The sequence below is a fragment of the Macaca fascicularis genome, chromosome 3 (genome assembly GCF_037993035.2).
Source record: "Macaca fascicularis isolate 582-1 chromosome 3, T2T-MFA8v1.1".
NCBI classification, from domain to species: domain Eukaryota; kingdom Metazoa; phylum Chordata; class Mammalia; order Primates; family Cercopithecidae; genus Macaca; species Macaca fascicularis.
In genome coordinates, this window is record NC_088377.1 from 91,520,470 (window position 1) to 91,542,890 (window position 22,421).

The 22,421-nt window shown below is 37.9% G+C and overlaps 1 protein-coding gene across 2 annotated transcripts in view; it reads left to right on the forward strand.

The window, feature by feature from the left end:
• Positions 1-22,421, forward strand: part of VPS41 (VPS41 subunit of HOPS complex) — a 211,182-nt gene that overhangs the window by 152,891 nt on the left and 35,870 nt on the right. For both annotated transcript variants that reach the window (XM_045389032.3, XM_005549755.5), the window contains exons 11-18: positions 2,968-3,065; positions 5,520-5,649; positions 7,123-7,238; positions 8,515-8,571; positions 12,043-12,104; positions 13,938-14,019; positions 15,993-16,085; positions 21,037-21,164. In XM_045389032.3, coding sequence (XP_045244967.1) covers positions 2,968-3,065; positions 5,520-5,649; positions 7,123-7,238; positions 8,515-8,571; positions 12,043-12,104; positions 13,938-14,019; positions 15,993-16,085; positions 21,037-21,164 — 766 coding nt within the window. The remainder of the gene's footprint in view (positions 1-2,967; positions 3,066-5,519; positions 5,650-7,122; positions 7,239-8,514; positions 8,572-12,042; positions 12,105-13,937; positions 14,020-15,992; positions 16,086-21,036; positions 21,165-22,421) is intronic.

Sequence of the window (22,421 nt, forward strand, 5' to 3'; positions counted from 1 at the left end):
CCTTATACCTTCATGCTCATTTTGACACCACTGTCTGCAGCCAGCCCTTCTGTGACTCAGCATTAATATAAAAAATAAACAGAATCTTGTTAAATCTAAAAGCAATTATGTTTTGCTGCATTAGTAAAGACTAATGGAAAAACAATACACCACGATTTATTCTAAAATATCTTACTTTGCGGCAGAATAGCTGCAGACATTTCCCTAAATCAGCAGCTCACTTTAGAATTGAGTTCTTTTTTACATGATATCATTACTAGTGGGTATTAATGGAGACGAATTGCTGAGTGGGAGAGTACTCAAAACCAGATAAACGGACATTATTTTGGAATTCTTAACTTGAGAATCATGCTGAGTATTACTATAATTGCAATTTTGTTTTCTATAAGAGATTTTTATTGATATTAGGGAATTACTTTAACAAAAAGATAATTTAGTTTCAGTTTTATCCAAATGTTGATTACTTGCTTACCTGTGCATCTGGAAGTCTTGACAATATTATTTTCATGTACCACATCTTTTCTTTATAAATAACATTTTTGTCAGCTTGTAATTTAGCCACTGCCTATAGTCCATGTCCAAATTATTCTCAGTTAGCAAAATTTGGCAAGGTTTAGTACTTAACAAGTAAGCATTTATTACAACACCTGGAATTGAGAAGTGAAACAGATATGTGATCTGCAGTTTTTCTTTGTTTTGTTTTAGAACACATTGGAGTTTCTATCATGTTCTTAGTTAGAGAACAGGTAATTTTCTGTCTTACTCATACAAGCTATTGTGGACTGGGGAATTGGGATGTAGAGGAGGAAAGATTTGGGTAGGATTTTTTGTAGCTTCTCTGTTCTGTATCTTGGAGCTCATCCTCAAAAACCAAGGCCTTTGATGTATATTTGGTTACCTTTAGGAGAAATACCGGCAGTGTCTGTCCGTGAGACTAGGCAGCCTGTTTGGCATCCCAAGTGGGGAGAATACCTCCTTCTCCCACCATTTCTTTTATGATTAGGAGATGTTTTCCCTTGCGTGTCTATGGCAGACAAGCACAGCAAAGCCTGTGATTCCTGTGAGAATCTCTGATTCTCTGCTCTTCACCCAAGATGCTGGTAAGGGAACTATATGTGTAGCATTTCGAAAATGAAATGTGATTTAGTAAAACAGAGCACAAGCCTGGAGATTAGTAACCTCAGGAGTAATGACAACCAAAACCTCTTGTTAATATGCCGTATGTCTTCTAAAATGTGAAGCTGCCACCTCTTTCATCACTGGATCCTCTGTGGCCCCATACTGTTTAATATCATCTGTACATTCCAGCTCTCCCCTGCCCCCTACTTCACTGCCCACATGCATACACAGCACTGTGAGCTTCTCTAGAATCTTCCCCAGCCTGGTTATGCTAGAAACACTGTCTGCACATGTGGTGGAGGTTGAGATGGTTTTCCATATAAGCTCTTTTGTGAACATTTATCACATTACCACTTTACCAAAACTATTCTTAAGTACCTGGATAAACACATTCGGTTCAAGCCCACAGAGGTTAAGGAAAAAATGTGTTCGTGGCAGAACTGGGACCAGAGCACCTGCCCTTGGACTTCCATTGTATGGTACTTTAATTGAGGACAAGGCAGACGAAATAATGTCTTTTTGTAAATTTATGTTGCTAACTATTATATCTTTTTGGTCATCCACAATTTTATTTTGGTGCAAACGCTAAATTGTTATAACAGCTGTGTAAGGAGGATCATTAAAGGTCAGCAAAGACAAGGAACACTAAGTGATCTGCAAGGGAAAGAAAGAGGAGGACAAAGGAAAGTTCAGTGTTTCATCTGTATTCTGGATTTTATTTCTACTGTCATTCCTTTCTCTTATAGATGGGAAAAGTTAAAATGACTTGTTCAAGTTCAATTTAGTAGAAGTTATAACCCAAATTTCCTTATTCAGCATTCAATATTGGTTCCAGTATGATACACTGAGGTCCCCTAATTGGGAAAAGAGTGTGGAAATTAACTAAATCTGCAGCTAATACCACAGAACCATGGAGATGATCTGAATGAAGAAACTCTTAGAAAATGTGGCGGGTCCGAATGAGAGTTTACTCCCAAATGAATCTGTTAAGTGTAAAGTATGGTTTCTGGAAGGATCTCTGTAATACCACCACTGTATCAGTTAGATTCTGCTTGAAACAAGCCACTCCCAAACTCAGTCTCTTAAAACAATGATCTTTTATATTTTATAGCAGTTAATAATTAGAATCATATAATAATAATATGTGTACTTCTAAGCTTTCTGTCAGATCTTTGGGGTCCAGTGCAATTAAAGTCATGTGCTTCTTAAGTGATGCAATATGTCTTCTAGATTTTAAAAGGGCTATTTTTTAAAAGGAAAGAGAAATTTATTATTTTTCTCTAACCTTTATTTCACTTAAGAAATAGTGACGTTTCATCATAATCTGTATTTATGCATCTTTCTTTTACTTCAAGTTCTTTAAATAATATCCCTGTTCTCCAAAATAGTGTTTTATAATTACAGATAACATTCTTTGTGACCTTTGTACTACTGTAATGCCCCAATTGAGAAAAACAAACTCAGGAATTTAAAAAAAAGTATTACTGTTACCAATAATGGTTTCCATTTCTTTCTATGGGTTTCAACGTGTCTTCATGTCGTCTATGTCCTTTTAAACCACCTGAGCACAGTGTCACCCGTGACCATTCATGCTGCTTGTTATTGTTGGATTCATTTTTGTTTGTGATGGGAATTTGCAAGTTTACTTTTCCACATATTCTTTTCCAGGACTGATCATGGTGAAGCACTTGCAGTGCTGAGTCATCAAAGTATGTTCAACGGTGTCCCCTTTATGTTAGCTTTTAAAAAGGGGTCCACTAGCATTCCCAGTTAGTGTGTCCCTCCAGATAGATGTGTGCTGCCGTTTGCTCCTGTTAATGATGGCTCCTGTATCCCTTTTGTTTGCAGTGTCTCAGTTTGAAACTGAATTCTACGTCAGTGGACTTGCACCTCTCTGTGATCAGCTTGTTGTACTTTCCTATGTAAAGGAGATTTCAGAAAAAACGGTAATTATTTTCTCCCCAAATGCAAAGGCACGTGGGGGTTCACTTCTTTAGCATTACACCCAGATCAGGTTGTTCATCAGTGGCGTACGCTATAATCTGAGCAGAACTTTCTGACCTATAAAATAAGGTTGGCAGAGATTACCCTTTAGACCTGACATATTTACTTTCCGAAACTCTACTCATTGCCTGCCTTTGTTCCTATTGCTGAGCGAAAAAGAGAGTAATTTTTTTTTCCTCTTTTTTCAGTCTCTCTTGGTATATTAGTCAAAAGGAATGAAAGATTCCTCTTGCTGAAAGGGGAAGAAACTAAGCTGACACTGTGCATTAGCAGAAATGACAGCAATGAAGTTGATCGGCAGCAACCACAGGGGTCCCTGTGGTCAGAGGGAATTACAGAAAGGGCATTTCATTATTTTCGTTGGTCCAGACATATTTGTTTACTTCCCAGTGGCCTGGTGATTCTAAGTAGCTTGATTATGGCTTTGAAATGGATTGTTGTGAAATCTCAGTTATCAGTGCAAATAATGGTACATCAAAATCTGTGGCTAATAAAAAGCAGCAGATGATCTAAATTTTGTTGTGTGTGTCTTTGGAATAAGCTTATATATTGCCCAGCGGAGGGGTATCCACACCCAGTCTCTCTTCAAAGCTGAGGATGGCCCCATTCCGAGCTTGTCTTTATTATGAGAATCCAGGGGTCCTGCCAGCACAAGAATAGGGGTGGCTTCAAGGCATAAACAAGGAGAGTGTACTGTAAAGGATTTTCTTTTGGATACTGTATATAAAAGAAATTGTAATTGATTCTCTAGTCCTTTACAGTAAGTAGGCAAGTGGGCTATCCTTGTTTGTATCTTTTTTTTTTTCAAATGGAGAGAAATAAAATGGGGGAGAAAAACCCTGGGAGCCCTGGTTTTGAAGTGGTAGCTGCTCTTGAGCATTTCTCTGAGCAAGCACTTGCATTAGGAAGCCATCACTATAGTAACCTGAAGCTCTGGGTGCCCATGTTGCTAGGCAATGAAATGCTATAGACTTAAGTGAACACTCAGACCTACTAAAATCGATAGGGTTGGCTTCTAGCCCGTTGCAGGACATCAGTTTGCTATTATTTTATTTATTTTTTGAAAATAAAGAAAAGCAGTGGCTCCTGGGGGAGTAAATACAGTGCTTTTTGAGGAGGAATGCAGGAAGGATTGAGAATGTGATTGGAAGAAATAAAGAAAGAAGCAGTAAAATGAAAAAGGAGAAGCCTAATAAACAACTGAGCAAAGAAAGAAAGGAAACCTTTGTTAATAAAAGAGTATTTGAAGGGAATAAATGCCGAAGACAGGCCAACCTCATAGAGCACATAGAAAATGGATTTTTCTAGATGAAGAAGTGAGGGTTTGGGAGATAACTGGAAAATGTGTGTGCCAGTATATGTAGATACTCATTTTATAGACCACTAAAGTACACCTTAAATCCTTAAACACAGAATAAACTAATAAAATTAAGGCAAAAGGAGCAAAGAGGTAAGCTCCCCTTCCCCCTTTTTTTTTTCATACTGAAAAGATGGTTTAGTGACATTGAATAAAATTTGTTTTATATCATTCCGTATTATCCCCCAAGTATTATCCCCCAGATATCCACGTGATACCTTTCACATACATGCATGTCTTCACATAGTTGGAGGAATAGTCATATGCTACTCTGCATTGCCCTGTTTCCATGGGCATTATTCCATTCTGCCTGCGTATGTCTGTGTACTGTCCACCATCATTGTGTTTAGTGGTTCTGTACTGTTCTAAATCTGCTTGGTACACTTTAATTTATTAAGGTGTTCTCCCAGTATTTTACTTTTCTTTCATTCGTTGATAAAGCACATGTGTGTTATAAATTGTGCTGGGCACTAGGGATCAAAGATCAACAAAACCAGATTTCTGCTCTTAGGGAGTTCACAGGCAAGGGCTGTTTGGCCAGGGAACAAAAGTATAAAATGAGATTCATATTGCTGATGCTTTTCTTATACATATAAAAGAGCCTTTTCTATGGTCTAGTGAAGTGATTTTATTTTGTTCAAAATATTTTTTTTAATTTGGCTATTCTGATTTTGATATTTTTATTGTTACAGTGGTCAATTTTTAAATATATTTCAGTTTTCTCCACTTTTTTTCAGTTGTTTCAAAGTTTAGCAATTTATAATTTCTCCACAGATCTGATAGGTTTTTCTTCACTAGTTGATCTTTTATAGTTGCTATTTTATTTTTGGAAAGTTTTCTGATTGTAAGTTTCCTGAGGCCTTTCCTGCCAAGCGGAACTGTGAGTCAATTAAACCTCTTTCCTTTATAAACTACCCAGTCTTGGGTATTTCTTCATAGGAGTGTGAGAAGAAACTAATATGTATGGCTAACTAGAATTAATTTGTGTAACATATAGAAATGTAATTTAAATTAATGTTTCTCTCTTTTCCCCCACTAGGAAAGAGAATACTGTGCCAGGCCTAGACTGGACATCATCCAGCCACTTTCTGAGACTTGTGAAGAGATCTCTTCTGATGCTTTGACAGTCAGAGGCTTTCAGGAGAATGAATGTAGAGATTATCATTTAGGTAAGAGATATCAAAGATCTGGCTAATATGTTTTTTTGTGTTTTTTTTTTTCCCCTTCCTACTTGCACTAAATGGAATTTAAATTAAGGTGCTGAAAGAATCTTAAGAGAATACCTGGGTAGACCTCGTATGCTGAAAACAAGGACATTTGGATGCACAGATGTTGCAGAACTTGCATAAGCTCCTATAGCAAAAGGGAAGACTAGAGTTCAGACCAGGACCGGGGGGAGGATTGGGCTCCTTGTTTTTTGTTCTTGTGTTTTTTCTATTGTCCTGACTATTTAATGTGACACATAATTTAATGTCAAGCCGCATGGCTCCATGGTTGTCATATCTCTTCCATTTTACGTGTCAGGAAAGTTCGCTCTGGGATGGCAGAGAGGTTCTTTCTTGTTTGTAACTGAGTGCTCAGAGCCTGAACGACTTCTGGCACATTCTAGGTATTCGGTCAATATTTGTTGAGTGGATGGAGGAATACACTTAGTCACTGCTCATAAATACAAGGAGAACCATTAATATTTAGTCATACCAGAGACATCTGTGTTTGGCTATTATCATACCTTTGTAAACTATATTAATTAAAATAGAACAGTTAAGCTTTGTAGGAATGCTGTACTGCTTTAAACACAGTTGTCATTTTTTGAGAATATTTTCAGTTCTCATTGTGGCCAAAGGAAATGAAGAAATATTCTATATATATTTAAACTTTCTTATATGAAGACCCTAATCTGTTGAAAAATGTGAGAGTATATTCTAGACTTGGCAAAAAGCAACTGTGATTCACAACTGAAAGTGTCCAATCGAGGTATTTGGCTCAGAGCAAACTCTGCTGCACACTTAGAAACCCTTCAGAGCAGGTTTTATAATTGAATTCTGCAGGAAACCCTCAGATTGGCATTGTGCACAACATGCTGAAATGATAGATTATGTCCCTAGGGCTTGGGCGTCTGTCATTTATGCCTTAGGTGGCCTTGACCTTGATGAAGAGGAAACATTTATCGCCGACTGTGGGGTGTAATTGTTCTGTAAAAATAGAACAGTGCTGTAAATGGCCATAAATAAAATTTATATACAGTAGATGAATTCTAATATGCAATAGACATGGAGAATTTTTAACACTTTTTCAGCTGAAGTCAGAGTGTTAATGTATTAAATGTAGAATTTTAAACTCACCTTATTTTTTTTCAAGTTTTTTAGTATGTCATTGCCTCCCTTCCTGTCCCTCTCCTTCTCTCCCTTGCTTTTTTATCAAGTATTTTTACACTTAAATATTTTTAAAAGCACTGAAATATGCTTCTGTCATTCTTTACCCTGTCTCCCACACTTACCTTCCAACAGAGCCAAACACACAAGAAAGATAGACACATTTTCTGTTCCTTCTTGGGCTGGGTAACCTAACCAGGTCCTCTGAAACCATTGCCAGATTTTCTGCTGTTGAGTCACCAAGTCGTTCCTCTCTTTTCTCACCTATAGAGTACTCTGAAGGGGAATCACTTTTTTACATCGTGAGTCCGAGAGATGTTGTAGTGGCCAAGGAACGGGACCAAGATGATCACATTGACTGGCTCCTTGAAAAGAAGAAATATGAAGTACCCTTGATTTTATTTCTTTGAAAGTATTGACTCATCTACAGCATAGAAAGGATAAAATATTTTTGTAATAAATCTTTTATGTAGTCAAAGTAGAGTATCCCTAGCCAAAAATATGTAGGAAGTTAATAACTTTCCAGTATCCCCTTCAGAAATTAGAGAACCAAAAGATTGCAATGGATTAACTGGCTTTACTGCTAAGTGGGGGAGCAGTTGGGAGTGGAAGGAGGAGGTGAGTTAGATCTAGACTGTTGGAAGTTTTATTTTTTGATTTTGTTCAAGGAAATTAAAATAGAGCTAGTATTTCAGAGGTGTCTATTTGGATTTAATGAAATCATTTATTTTGTGCTTATCACATTGATACTCACTTAAGATGATTTGAACTACCAGTTTGGATAGAATGATGATGTCCACTTCATTGAGTTCTGGCTTAGATTAATTTGAATAGATAATGCCCAATATCGCTTAAAAAAAAAAAAAGAAAAAACCATTTTTCAACTTTAATAGCTATGAAGTTATGTTATGTAGATGGGCTTATATACTAATTTAAAACAGCATCAACAATAAATAGTCTACGTATTTGTTGCACTAAGTTTGTAACCATCTGAAAGGATTTGGAAAAAAGAATTTTTTTTCACTTATAAACCATTTAAAGTCCAAGTATTGATAGCTAGTTCATAACCCAGTTATTACCATGTTACTTTAAATCCAGTAGTTTCTCAGAGAAGTAATTGTATGTTTTACACATTTATGTTAATGTAGTATTTGTAAACTTTCCAAAATTAAAACAAAATCAGAGATTTTTCAAAAACTTAGTTTTAGATATACATAAACATATGCATATAATTCACTTTTTTATTGAAGCATAAGGGGGAATGCTCCTTTATCAATAGTGTCATAAAGATTTAGAAAACAGCTGCCTTTTTATGTATGGAGACTAGGAGACTTTGTTGTATTTTGATTTGTGTCTGAAATGTGATTCCAGTGTCCTAATGAGGAAATGAATTCAAATGGAAGTAGGAGAAGTCTTCATTTTGGTTGACTGCTTTTGAGTTTGAATTCAGTGAGGTTCATTCAACCATAGTATTAAGAATTCCAGTGCTTCAAGCAAAAGCCATGGGAAAATGGAGCTTTATTCGTGTAGTGCAGAATTCTAAACCATAATAACTGTAGTGTTTATAACCTCAATATCTTTTCTCTCCCACCTTCTCCCATTTTCCCTCCCTCCTTTTCTGCTTTTTTTTTTTTTTAAATCATCCTTATGTTTGGAATATAGGAAGCATTGATGGCAGCTGAAATTAGTCAAAAAAATATTAAAAGACATAAGATTCTGGTAAGTGTGCAATTTGTTGTTTGAAACATAACTTTATCTTTCAGTAAGTTATAGTGAGACTGAAAATAATTTGAAAAGAACAGGTTTTTCCTATCTTTTGAGAATTTATTTTAAACTAATTCCCTAACCTATGAGGTCAAAATATTTTATTTTATCGAATCAGTTTCTGCTTGTAAACAAGAGACTTGAACGCTTGCTAGAAGGCAAGTTTAGGTAATTTGGAAACTGTATGTGTGAAAAACACTTTAAATACAGAGCTTTCTAGATATGTGTATGAAAGTTTCTCTAAATCATAGGTAAAAATCACATTATCACAAAATTTATCAAAAGAGAGGTTTCATAAAACTGCATTGCTTTGGTGTTTCCATAATAACAGACTCAGTTGATTTTGTTATGGAAACTAATCTAGAACATCAAATACATTTTTAATACATTTTGGACTCAGGAAAAATAGAGCGACTGAAAGCCCCTTTCTTTGCTAACTGTGACAGTGAATGTGCAGATGGAGAGCAGAGAGGAGCTCATATCCTTCACATGTGAAGGGTCCTTGGAGACCATCTAGCCTAGTTCCCTTGTTTACAGGTGAAAACTGGAGGCTTAGTGTTTTATGGCTATTTGGGTTTCGGCACAGATTCTTTCTGCCTGCATTTTCCCTACCGTAAACTTCTCTGTAAAACTCCACACTAAAGCCTGAATTGCCAAAGAGTGCAGAAGCAAAATAATTTAGGAATAACAGGAGAAAAGAAAACCAGAGCATCTTAAAAAAAAAAAAAATCCAGCCAAAATTGTGGAGAATAAGCAAGGATTCTCTAGAATTGGAAGAGAATGCATTCCGGCCCTTAGAGTAGTTAATATATGCGAAGATGCAGAGATGTGAAACAGCTTGGCCTGCTTGGTTATGTGGGCAGTTGAGGGCTTTTATTTTATTTTTATTTTTATTTATTTTTGAGACGGAGTTTCACTCTTGTTGCCTAGGCTGGAGTGCAATGGCGCAGTCTCGGCTCACTGCAACCTCTGCCTCCTGGGTTCAAGTGATTCTCCTGCCTCAGCCTCCCAAATAGCTGGGATTACAGGCATGCGCCACCACGCCTGGCTAATTTTGTATTTTTAGTAGATACAGGGTTTCTCCATGTTGGTCAGGCTGGTCTCAAACTCCCGACCTCAGGTAATCCTCCTGCCTCAGCTTCCCAAAGTGCTGGGATTACAGACGTGAACCACTGCACCCAGCAGTTGAGGGGTTTACTACACGGTAGCAAAGACCAGATCCTGAAGTGCCATTCATAATTGAGAGCTTGGTTCTCTCTTGGAACATCTAGAAGTCAATTTAAGCTTTCAGACATCAGATTTCCCCATTAGAAAGATTATCTGATGGAGATGGGGCCAGAGGAGGGCCAGCTGAGATGGAGATCAATCAGAAGGCTTCCTAATCCGGTGGAAAGTGATGAGACTTACACACAATCAGGAGGATTGGAGAGGTGAAGATAGATGGAAGATACAGTAAATTTGAATCTTTGGGATATGGTGACTGATGCTGTGTGGATGAAAGAATAGGAATAAAAATCAAGACTGACTCCCAGGCTTTGGGCTTGGGACTCTGGTTTGGTGCTGCTGTTCACTGATTGATAGAGATACCCTGTGGAAGGAGGAGCAGGATTGGGAGAATTGATGAGTCCTGTTTTAAACACATTAGTTTTAGGTGTCTGTGGGACATCATAGTGGAGCCCAGGAAAGAAATTTGGACTCAGAAATAGATTTGGGATAATTATCAGCAAACAAGTGTTACACAAGCTTGGATCAGCCCACATGGGGTGAGTGTTATGAACAGAGGACCATGAATGGAACCATCAGGAATGCCGTCATTCAAGGGATGATGCATACATAGTAGATTTGGAAGAGCCAGAGCAAGGTCATTTCATGGGAGCTGAGAGAGGAGAGAACTCCAGGGTAGAGTTAAATACTTGAGTAGTGGAGGTAAGTAGGTCAGAAGGTTAAGACGAAGTCAGCTGGTCAGTTGTACACTGGATTTGGTAATATGAAAGTAGTGAATTTTCTGTATATGTATTATTTATTCTCAACATGTTATAGGGAATGAAAAGTGAATAGGAGATTATAAAGATAGACTATCAGGTTAGCTGTGAAGGGGAAGAGGGTGAAGGCTGTAGCTGGGGGCTATGGCATCGTGGGATGATGGTAGTTTTTGGGTATTTTGTGTAAGAGAGGCAATTAAACATGCTTATGCTGAGGGAAAAGAGGTAAAATAGAGTTGACATAAAAGGTTGATGTAAAAGGAGGAGGAGGAGTGCAGGATAAGCTCCACAGTGGAGAAGCATGGACACGAGGATTGACTCTGAAAAGGAGACGTTCTTTCTCTGAACCTTGATGGAAAGATCCTGTATAGAATTGTTATGTGTGATCTGTTTCCAGAAAAATAAGGAAGTTAGACACTCTTTCTTCACTTGATGTCTCATATAGTAGTTATTAAAGTAAAAATTTAATAAACTAAAAATGATGGGTATTTTCCTTCACTGTTGAAATGGGCATGTCCTATACGTTAGTCCTATACATTAGTTATGAACAGATTTTTTTCTCTTAGCATGATGTAATTTCATACCAGACATGCAGAGAAGGAATGGGCTGCTGCCACTTTTTTTTGCCATACAAGAAGGTGTTTCACATGCACCTTTTTGTATGTAAAGTAAAAATTAAAATCCAACTTTTGTTATATAGAGAGAGTTTAAGCTTCTGGTGAAATACTTTTAGGTGCAAATAGTATATGAGAAGATTAGTCATAGGGAGCTCAAGCAAGAACTGTCCTCCCATGCCTCTGGTGATGTTGGCCACCCAAATCCTTTCAGAACGGAGGTAGAATAAGTGAATAAACATGAATACTCTGAAGCCAGTCACTTCCCTGCTTTCAGCCCAGTTTCTTCTCCTGTAAACAGATAGGTTTGAATCACAGGTTTTTCAGAGTTCAGTTTTACTTCAGTATCAACTTTAATATTTCCTATTTCCCTTTAATATGATAGTCATTATTTCATTTTTCTTATACCATCTTTTCAGACTTGGGGTAGAAGAAGCAGGTAGCTTGCATTCTACAGATGAAGACACAGGAAACAGAATTTTATATCCATTGACAATGTGGAACTGTTGGATCATGTTTCTAATATCAAATACCACCTTTATGAAAAAATCTCTTAAAGGGGGCAGATTAGGAAGCTTTAAAATACTAACATTATTTACTTTTTTTAGTGACCTGACCTGTGAATTGTAAAATGTATGAAAATACAAATACATTTAAATATGAATATGCTTAAAAGCAAGCATAATTACATAAAGCAAGATAAAAGTATAAACAGGTTATAGTCAGTAGTGCCAATAGGATCCTAATGTTGTGCTGTGTGCAGAAACTGAGACTGAACTTTTTAGTTATTCCAGTTAAATTTTGACATTTCTTCATTTGACTTTCCCTAGGATATTGGCTTGGCATATATAAATCATCTGGTGGAGAGAGGAGACTATGACATAGCAGCGCGGTAATGATGACATTTTCAATTATTTTTAATATAAATAGAATTGAGCGTTGCTAACAATACAAATAAGCCATTCTTTGCAGTTGACATTTTATTTTTGTACATCTTTCTAACAAGGGTAATTTTTGAATATTATTTTTGAATATTAATGATTTCAGGTATATTATTTTCCAAACTATTTCATTTTTACCAGAGGAGAATTGTTTTTCTCATTATTTAATGAGAAAGGTATCAAGAACCATGAAGGGTCTCAGATTTTACCTATTTATGTCTAACAAGTTAGCTTGTCATTTCCCTGGTTGCTGGCAGAAGACAAGAGACTCCCAGGGCAGATCTAAAGGACTCTCTGAGCAATAGTACCAGCCAAGGTACTACTACAACAATAGCAGTCAACCAGAGTGTCAACATTTGCCGCAGTCCCCAAGCCCCAGTTCCCACAATGCAACAGAGGGTGGACATGCAGATCCTGCCCATGCAGTGGGCTATGATACGGGAGAGAACCCCTGAGCTTAGGGTATCTGAATCTTTTCTAGTGACCAGGAACCCCATGTATTAGTACATTCTCACGCTGTTAGTAAAGACATACTCGATACTGGGTAATTTATAAAGGAAAGAGGTTTAATTGACTCACAGTTCAGCATGGCTAGGGATTACTTACAATCAGAAAACTTACAATCATGGCAGAAGGGGAAGCAAACGTGTCCTTCACAAGGCAGGCATGAAGGAGAAGAACGAGAGCCCAGTGAAGGGGGAAGCCCCTTATAATACCATCAGAACTCGGGAGAACTAACTCACTATCATGAAAACACAATGGGGGAAACTGTCCCCATGATTCAGTTTTCTCCACCTGGTCCCTCCCATGACATGTGGGGATTAATGCTAACTACAATTCAATTTGGTGGGGACACAGCCAAAGCCTATCTCCCTGCCTGCCCTTTGTCCCAGAAGGCATCATTTTACCTTGGTTATACTGGGCAGTAAGAAACCTTCCCTTTCCTCTGGAGGAAGACACTATTTGTATCCTCTCATTTCTAGAGCTGTTTGCTTTGTAAGCATCCTTGGAAGATAGTCCAGAACAAAGTGCCTCAGTTTATGATTCAAAGAAAATTTTCCCAACCAGAGGATGACAATTAAATAGAAGTGACCAGACCACAGCATCCTGGGTTGCAGAGGTCTGTGATGGGCAGAACATGTAAACGTTATGCAGTGGTGTGCAAGTCTGTGTGAGTGGTTCCCACTGGAACTGGGCAGTGCCCACTGCGTGACTGCATGGCAGCCCTGGAAGAGTGGCCTCAAACCTGCTTCTGGTCCCCTGAGGTTATTTAAGAAAATGTGTTTCTTTGATATGTAAAGTAAGGTTTCATTCATACATAATCAGTCCTCCAGGTTATATAGTAGGATAGGATTCTAATTTTCTGAAGTCTGATTTTGTAGTGCATAATTTAAAGCCATTCAGAAAGGATCTGGCACTTTGGGGTATGACGAGTTTTCTTCAAGGCAAGAAAGGTCCCCCGAAACCAGCAGTGCTCATCTGGATAAACGGGAAACTTAGAACAGGCAGATAGTTGGGAAAGCCCCTAGTTGTAGTCTTCTGAAAATGATTAATTTTTATTTATAAGCTTTTTATATTAACTTTTATAAGTTGTGTTAACTTATGTATGCAACCAAATGAGTAACAGTAATACTTTTATGTTCATTGGTACTTGAGATAGAAATTCATCAAAACTCTGAGAAGAGAGAGTTCTCTAAACCTCTGGGGAAAATGTCCATTTATTCTGTCTCTGTTTTTGTTTTTGTTTTTTGCTTTCTTTCTCCCTGGGATGTTTTTACTGCCAGCAAATGCCAGAAAATTCTTGGGAAAAATGCAGCACTCTGGGAATATGAAGTTTATAAATTTAAAGAAATTGGACAGCTTAAGGTAAGCAAAGCCTTATTTTTAACTCTCAGTTTCTGCAAGTAGTATATTAATAATGCAATGGAAACAAAGATAATAGTACTCAGCTCTTTATTGGGAAGTGATTATTATCTCAGATGGAAAGAAAAATCAAACTTTTAGAGATCAGTTTCAAAATATAAGCCTGGTGTAAAAAATATACATATATATAAGATTATATTACATATACAATGTGTTCACTTATTTCTTTCCAGTTCTGTGTTTAGACGAAGTTTTCATGCTCTTTTTAATGACTTTTGAAATAGGTGGAATCTCATCCAGTAGGTTATAAAGCATAAGACTTTTTTTAGATTTACTGAATAATTAATGTATTTTTCAAATAATATTTTACATGCTGAAAGATGAAAAAAATTGACCACCTAGCTCTAATGAATAATTTTGTTGGTGTACAACATCCTAATCAATCAATAAAGTATTCCTATGTTTGTTTTAAACATTTAAAACATGTTCAGTATTTGTGGACCTTTTGAACGCTCTCTTGGAGTTATAAATATGCTTTAAAAATTCCCAGTTACTCAGCTTGTCCACCGTGTGACTCCTCCTCTGTCTGCCCTGTAAATGTTACACTTCTCATTGGATTTATTGGGCTATTCTGGAGGACTTTATCTAGTCCTGCCTCCCTGTTTACTTTAATGGCTGTGTAACTCAGACCTCTTTTTTGAATATCATGTCATGGCCATTTCTCCTTGTATATACTGCTGATAATAATAATTCAAGTTAATATAAATCCATTTCCTTCCCAAATTCAGTCCTTTTCTATTTAATCTGTTTATGATACACAATATACCCATTGCCCAGGGCGCAAAGCCACTGTTCTTGATTAGAACTTATTACACCCCTCCTCATTCTGTTTAATCTCCACTTCTTGTCAGTTTTATCATGTCAATACCAGTCGGGTCTCTTCCCCTGTGGTACCATTGCCTTCACTCTTGCCTGAGCCATTGCAAATGCCTTCTGATAGATCTGTGGGCAGCCCTAGCCCAGAGTTATCTGCATAAAAAATAAGTCTTGACTCTCACTTCCCTAATACCTGTTGCTTCCCTCCTGCCTGTAGAATAAAATCGGAATTCCTCTCATGATCCCACCTCCCCTTCCTCTCCAGCCTCATCTCCCTTCAGTGATGCCATGTCGCATCTCTGGGCCCCTCTGACCTCCCTGCACACAGATGCATGTTCATGGCTCTGCACCTTTGCTCATGCTATTCCCCCTGCCAGATGTCCTGCCCCTCTCTTATTTTTTCCTGAGAAACCCTGGGCTTTAGTAGGCAAGGTTCTCCTCTGCTGCTGCAGCACTATGCCGACCCTTCTCTTGTAACACTTACCGCACAATACAGTTATTGTCTGTTTAATTGTCTGCATATCTTTCTTCTAGGACTTGTGAGCTCCTTGGGGATCGGGACCCTCTCTGTCTGTCCCCAGTATAAAGCATGATGATTGGATCATAGGGCATTATAGTGACAGTATTTGGAAATGGACTTTTAAAACAGCACTGAAAATATCTGAAGAACCCAAGATGTATTTTTCCTAATTTCAAAAGATGATTATGCATTGGTAAAGGTTGATAAACTCCAGTTGAAGGAAAGAAAGATGAATAGATTACCTATACTCCTTAATTACTTAAGAAGTTGACTTTTTTCATCTCTGTGACTTTATCCCTCCTATTATTTAGATTTCTATTAACTCATCAGGAAGAACAGAGAGATAAAGATTAACCGAGGCAACTTTTAAGTTCATTCATACATGTATACTTTTGAAAATATATTATAATTTGTTGTTAGAAAGTAGTGTTCATTTAAATCCTCCTCAGAACATTTTTTTCAGAGTACTGTATTGCCTCACATTTTTAAAGTAAAAATATACTTTATGTTTTCTGCATAATTGGAATGCAGTTTTGTTTTGCCATTTTTTAAAGGATTTTTTTTCCTTTTCCTTACCTAGGCTATTAGTCCTTATTTGCCAAGAGGCGATCCAGTTCTGAAACCGCTTATCTATGAAATGATCTTACATGAATTTTTGGAGAGTGATTATGAGGTATGGTATTGTGATGTGATGTGATCATATTTACTTGTTCTCAATGGGAAATATTAGGAAATCTAGAAAGGAATACAATGGAGCAATGTCTGTAAAGGAAACAGATTTGTAGTTTGCATGTGGCAGGTGAAACTGAGCTAGAGAAACTCCAGTGATAACTCACGTTTATGTAGACAGTGAAAACACTTAGTCCTTGTGCATTTTAAGGAATTCCTTAAAGTTATCTTCTTTCTAGAACTAAAGAAAAAGAGCTAAGTACTATTTTGTGGATTTCATAAATACAATAGCAGCTGCTGTTCCATCTTTGATATCATCCCAGGAGAAAGAGAATTATGAGTGTTCTGTGAAAATGATGGAGAAAAGTACAAACTTTCTTTACAAATGCTAAAGTATATTATAATTTGCCTATTTTTAAAGTAATGTAATTTAAGCATTTAAAAAAATTTATTGTTTTTATGATTCTGTTACAGTTCTTGTACATGCTCGAACTCTTACTTTTTCATGAAACTTTTAAAAATCCTGTATCATCAAAGTTATCCTGTTAATTTCATATCTAGAACACTTTTTACTGAGATGGAAAGAAATAAGCGTGACTTAACCTTAGAGATTGTAGATGTTTTCTCATGAATGTTTTAGGATGTCTGTCTGGTCAGTACTGTTAAGGAGGTTGTAAATAATTTGTTTTTATTTTCATAAGCTCTTATATAATTCATATTTTACCTTCCCTTATTCTCAGCTTAATATTTAATTTTGAATTAAATTGTCACATAATCATTCAAATAGCTGTGTTCCCTAACAACACTTTTGATCACATATGTGGAGAGAAATTTTGTGTTGCTAAGCAGAGCACTGAAGGTCGGATTACAAAAAACAAACTGTACTTCTCTGGAATATTGACTTGTCAATTTTTTTTTTCTCCCTAAAAAGATTTGAAGTAGTATTGGAGGTAAAGGTGCTTCATGACATCTTTTTATGGGGTTTCTAGTCATATGCCTGTATCTTTGCCTATTAATTTACAACCCAGCAGAGTTATATTAAACAGTTAAGCTTTGTTTAATATTAACGACAAATGTGTAAGTATGTTAAAAATGGGATGATTTCTATGGCATTTCGTTTCATGAGTACTTTCTAGACTTTTACTTACTATAATAGGCACCGAGGTTTTCTATAACTTTGCTCATTCAATCATAACAGGTCCCTAGTACCTGTGTCCTCTAATTAATAATAATGGCCACAGGATAGATTTTATAAATATTTCTTGGGTAGCACATTTATTCAAGGGTACACAAAGCCAGTTAAACAGAGAGACGCCTGACATGAAATATGATAGATGTTTATTTCAGTTTATGGTGGGGTCATCATGCTTTTATCACACAAGATGTTTGGTCATTTTGTCTTATTTTGTGTTTGAAGTTGGCAGCACCATGAGGCCCTTGCATGATAGTGAAAAGAAAAAAAATGGAGCCAAACTTTCTTCTTTCCCTGAGCATTGTTATGAATGGTCTAGAGGCTACTGTGAGCTGCTGGTATTGGGGTAGAAATCTTTTCAGACTATTTTATCTTATGTAGTCTTAAGAAAACAGGGCTGTCACAGTGGCTTACATCTGTAATCCCAGCACTTTGAGAGGCCAAGGTGGGAGGATGGCTTGAGCCCAGGAGTTCGAGACCAGCCTGGGTAACATAGTGAGACCTGTCTCTACAAAAAACTAAAAATTAGGTGAGTGCCGTGACATATACCTGTATTCTCAGCTATTCAGGAGGCTGAGGTGGGAGGATCACTTGAGCCCAGAGGATGAGGCTGCAGTGAGCTGTGATCATGCTGCTGCACTCCAGCTTGGGTGACAGAGTGAGACCCTTTCTCACAAAAAGGAAAGAGGCCGAGTGTGGTGGCTCACACCTGTAATCCCAGCACTTTGGGAGGCTGTGGGAGGCTGAGGCGGGCGGATCACAAGGTCAGGAGATGGAGACCATCCTGGCCAACATGGTGAAACCCCGTCTCTACTAAAAAAGAAATACAAAAGTTAGCTAGGCATGGTGGCATGCACCTGTAGTCCCAGCTACTCGGGAGACTGAAGCAGGAGAATCACTTGAGCCCGGAAGGCAGAGGTTGCAGTGAGCCAAGATCGCACCACTGCACTCCAGCCTGGGTGACAGATCAAGACTCCACCTCAAAAAAAAAAAAAAAAAAAAAAAAAAAAAAGAGAGAAAGACAAAGAAAGAGGGAGAGAGAGAGAAAGAAAAGGAAGGAAAGAAGGGAAGGAAGGAAGGACAAGGAAAGGGAAACAAAGGGAAGGAAGAAAAGAAAGAAACTTGATCTGAAATATTATTTTGGTTCTACAAACATTTTAATGTTCTGATTGAATCCATTCCCCAAATTTCTGAAGTAAAATTTCAATCATGTTAATATATAAGAAGGTTGCAATCTAAATGGAAAATATGTGGTCTTTTGTTCTGGTCTCTTGCCATCCTTCCAGGGGTTACTTTGATAGAAATTGGGTAGAACTTTAATGAAAACTATATTACTGAATCTTTTGCGATTTTCTTACCAAATCCTGATGCATTACAGAAGCAACTTTACGCTGTTTTCATTTCTGAATATTATTTAAACAAATTCACAGTAGTTCATTAAAGTATTAATGGAGTTATTTAATAGTAATAATGTACCTTTTTTTATATAAACCAAAAAGTGACCAAGGCAGATCTCAATTGATTTAAAGGTTTATTTTGCCAAGGTTAGGGACATACTTGGGGAAAAGAAACAGGGTCTGTGTCCTGTGCTTTTTCCAGAGAGAGTGTTGAGGACTTCAAAATGTAAAGGGGAAAGAGCAAGCAGGAAGAGAAGGAGGAAATTTTAAAAACAAATAAATAAATACATAGGGGGAGAGTAGGCAGTGAGGCACGTGGTCACATACCAGTGATGCTCTGATTCGCTCAGGGAATCTACGTTTTATATGTAAAAAGAGAGAAGTGGGGAAAAAGTCAATTATGCATTCATCTCTTGCTCAGTAGATCTACCTTTGACATGAATAAAAGAAGCATGTGAAATGACAGCTCTCTGGGAACAAAAGGAAGGCAGTTTTTGCATGACTCAGTTCCCTTAACTTTCCCTTTGGCCTAGTGAGTTGGGGGTCCTGAGAATTTATTTTCCTTTCACATTTAATAACGTGGACATTTTAAATTCTCTTTACTGCCTTACGGATATGTTTTTGTTCTAAACGTTGTCAGGGATCAGTAAGTAAACTGCTCCACCATATTTTGAGTTATAAAACATGAGGGCTAAAGTCAGGAATCAGGGAGTAGAGACTGAGCAAGATACTGGCCCAGAATCAGCTCCGGGAGGAAACAGGATCAAATCAGGGAACCACAAAATTTGAGATCTAGAAATAGCCAGAATAAGAGCCAGGGGATAAGACTTGAGCCAAAGTCCCAAATTCCAACATAAAACTGGCATTAGAAGCCAGAGTGGAAGGAGGACCAAGATGGTGACTTGTTAAAGGTATAGAGTGCTGGACAGTTTCATTGTGGGAGCAGTCCTGTCCCAAGCAGGCCGCCTCGTACAGTTGTGCTGGCTATACAGTACACAACTGCATAACCAGTCGCACCCAGCAGCCCAGGCCTAAGTGCATTAGAGGACTCTTGGTGGTGGGGAACGTAGCTGACTTGGGTAATATCTGTAAGATGTTAAAGCTGTCATCCAAATGTTACAGTTAGTCCAGAATGGGGATAGAGCAAGTCCAACCTAAACTCTTGTCCATGCAGTGAGACTTTATAGAAGGAACAGGATACCTTTCTTAGTTGTACATTCCGTAAAACTAAGGACCGAAGTAGATGGCACAACCTGCCTCCCAGGAATGCTAAATGGAGATTTATTGTACAATAATATTCCCTGCAACTCTTCACTACACCCAAACCCATAGTCTGAAAATTGATGAAATGTTTATTGAAGAAACCTTTAATCATATAATTGTTTGGGCTGTTATGTGACTAAAAGCGAATACTTTTAGGGATGGTTTAAATTGTTTGGTTTGTTTTGAGAATTTAGGAGAAACCAAACTCAGTTTCTCATGCTATACTCTCACAACACAACGCTTCTGTGACCAAATGTGTGGATTTTTCTGTTACAGACTAAGAAAGCAATTAGTTCTGCTGTGGACACCAGCTGGGTGTCCTCTAATTCAATTCAATTCTGACACTATCTACATGAAGATAGCATCAGATACTGCAGGCTGAGGGCTCAGGCCCATAAGACTGCCCCCACTTCAGATGCACCAATCGCAAGTTATAAGCTGTTACCTGTACTTCTGACTGGTCAGCTATAAACTGGCATTCCCACTACCACCTCCTTAGATTTGACTCATTTGCTAGAGCAGCTCACAGAGCTCAGGGAAACATTTTACTTATATTTACTGGTTTATTATAAAGAATATTGCTAAGGATACAGATGAACAGCCAAATGGATTAGATGCATTGGGCAAGGTGTGTGGGAAGAGGCATGAAGCTTCCAGGCCCTCTTTGGGTGCACCATCCTCCAGGAACCTACAGGTGTTGAGCTCTTGGGAGCTCTCCAAAGCCACTCCTTTTGAGTTTTAACGGAAGCTTCATTACTTAGACATGATTGATTTAAATCATTGGCCATTGGTGATTGGCATAACTTCAGCCCCTCTCCCCTCCTTGGAGGTTGTGGGGCAGGGGTGAGGGTAGGGCTGAAAAGTTCCAACCCTCTAATCCTGCCTTGGTCTGTTCTGTGACCAACCCCACCCTGGAGTTACCTAGGGGCTGCCAGCCACCAGTCAGCTCATTAGCATAGAAGAAGACACATCATTTTGGAGACTCCAAGGATTTTAAGAGTTATATGCCAGGAAACAGAAGGAGGACCAAATGTATATTTCATAATATCACAACTATTATTCTGTTGAATGAGTGTTCTTTTTCTGTTTTCACCTTTGGTTAGGGTTTTGCCACATTGATCCGAGAATGGCCTGGAGATCTGTATAACAATTCAGTCATAGTTCAAGCAGTTCGGGATCATCTGAAGAAAGATAGTCAGAACAAGACTTTACTTAAAACCCTGGCAGAATTGTGAGTATACTTAAGTGTTTCTTTTTCCATATCAGTCTATGTTGAAAAGTTTTTCGTACTTTAGATTTAGCACATAAGTAGAGAGGATGCATTTTATACCATTTCCTACATTCCCTCTTAGTAAAAACCTTCATAAACCTCAAATGAGTAGGAGAGGACATATGTGAAACTGTACAATTGCAATGTAATCTGTTTCCCAGAGAAGAGAAACCCTAACGTGCAGCGCTTGGGAGAGGCAGTGGTTAGGAAACAAAAGGGTGCCAAGTTAAAACTTGCATCACTCAAGCATAACAGTTTCCCAATGAGCGAAGCTCTGGATTTTGCTCTTCTAGGGGCTTCAAGTCAGTTAATTTAATTTCTCAAATGTCAATTCCTTATGGGATAATTTTAAGCTTTAAAAGAGATGTCATAATAGAGGACTAAGTGCACTGCCCTGACCCTGAGTCAGGGCTCAGAAAATGGCAGCTTGGTTAATATTTTTCATATTTGTTGGGCACATTCAGTGATGCAGACTTTGTGCGAGGTGCTTATGATACATAGATAAGATATGCTCTCAAGTACCTTTGACCTAGGGAAACAAGAAGTATACTGCAGGTGTAGCCAAGACGACCATCCCTGCATCCACCTCTCCTCAGTGCCCCCATCACCTCAGACCACTCCTCTCTCTCTTCTTTTTTCTTCTTTTGCCCAAAACCAAGAACGGTATACCAAAATGACCTAGAACTCTGGACTGTATTGGATTTTCCACAGAGGAGGTTGTGTTTATGGCATTCTGAGTTGAAATGCTGATCATTTTCTCTTGGAAACGTCCTGTTAGATGCCCTTTAGAGTCTGCAGTACCGTTCGTAATGGACCAACAGTACAGCTTCAGTGCAGTGAGCTCTCAAGAGCTGGCTTAGGGACTTAATGTGAAAAACATTGTTTCAATGGAAAAACACATTTCAGTTAGACACAGCTCCTTTAAAATCAGCTTTTGGAATATTAGCCATTTGTCAGCTGAATACTGCTTGTAAGAATTGGAACGCATGTTTCTTTTACCAAAATGAGAACTTCACCCTGGATCCTAGTTTCCTTGCTGTATGGATGTTTGTAAATCTTTTGAGGCTGAGACCCCCCAATAAAGACCATTTTTATTACTTGAATATTGTGAATTTTCTGAAATTTTGGCAACAAGAGAGGCAAAGTTCTGAGAAAGAAACACTTATTGGTCATGTATAGTTAGATCCCAAGGAATTTTTTTTAAATAAAGTTAACTTT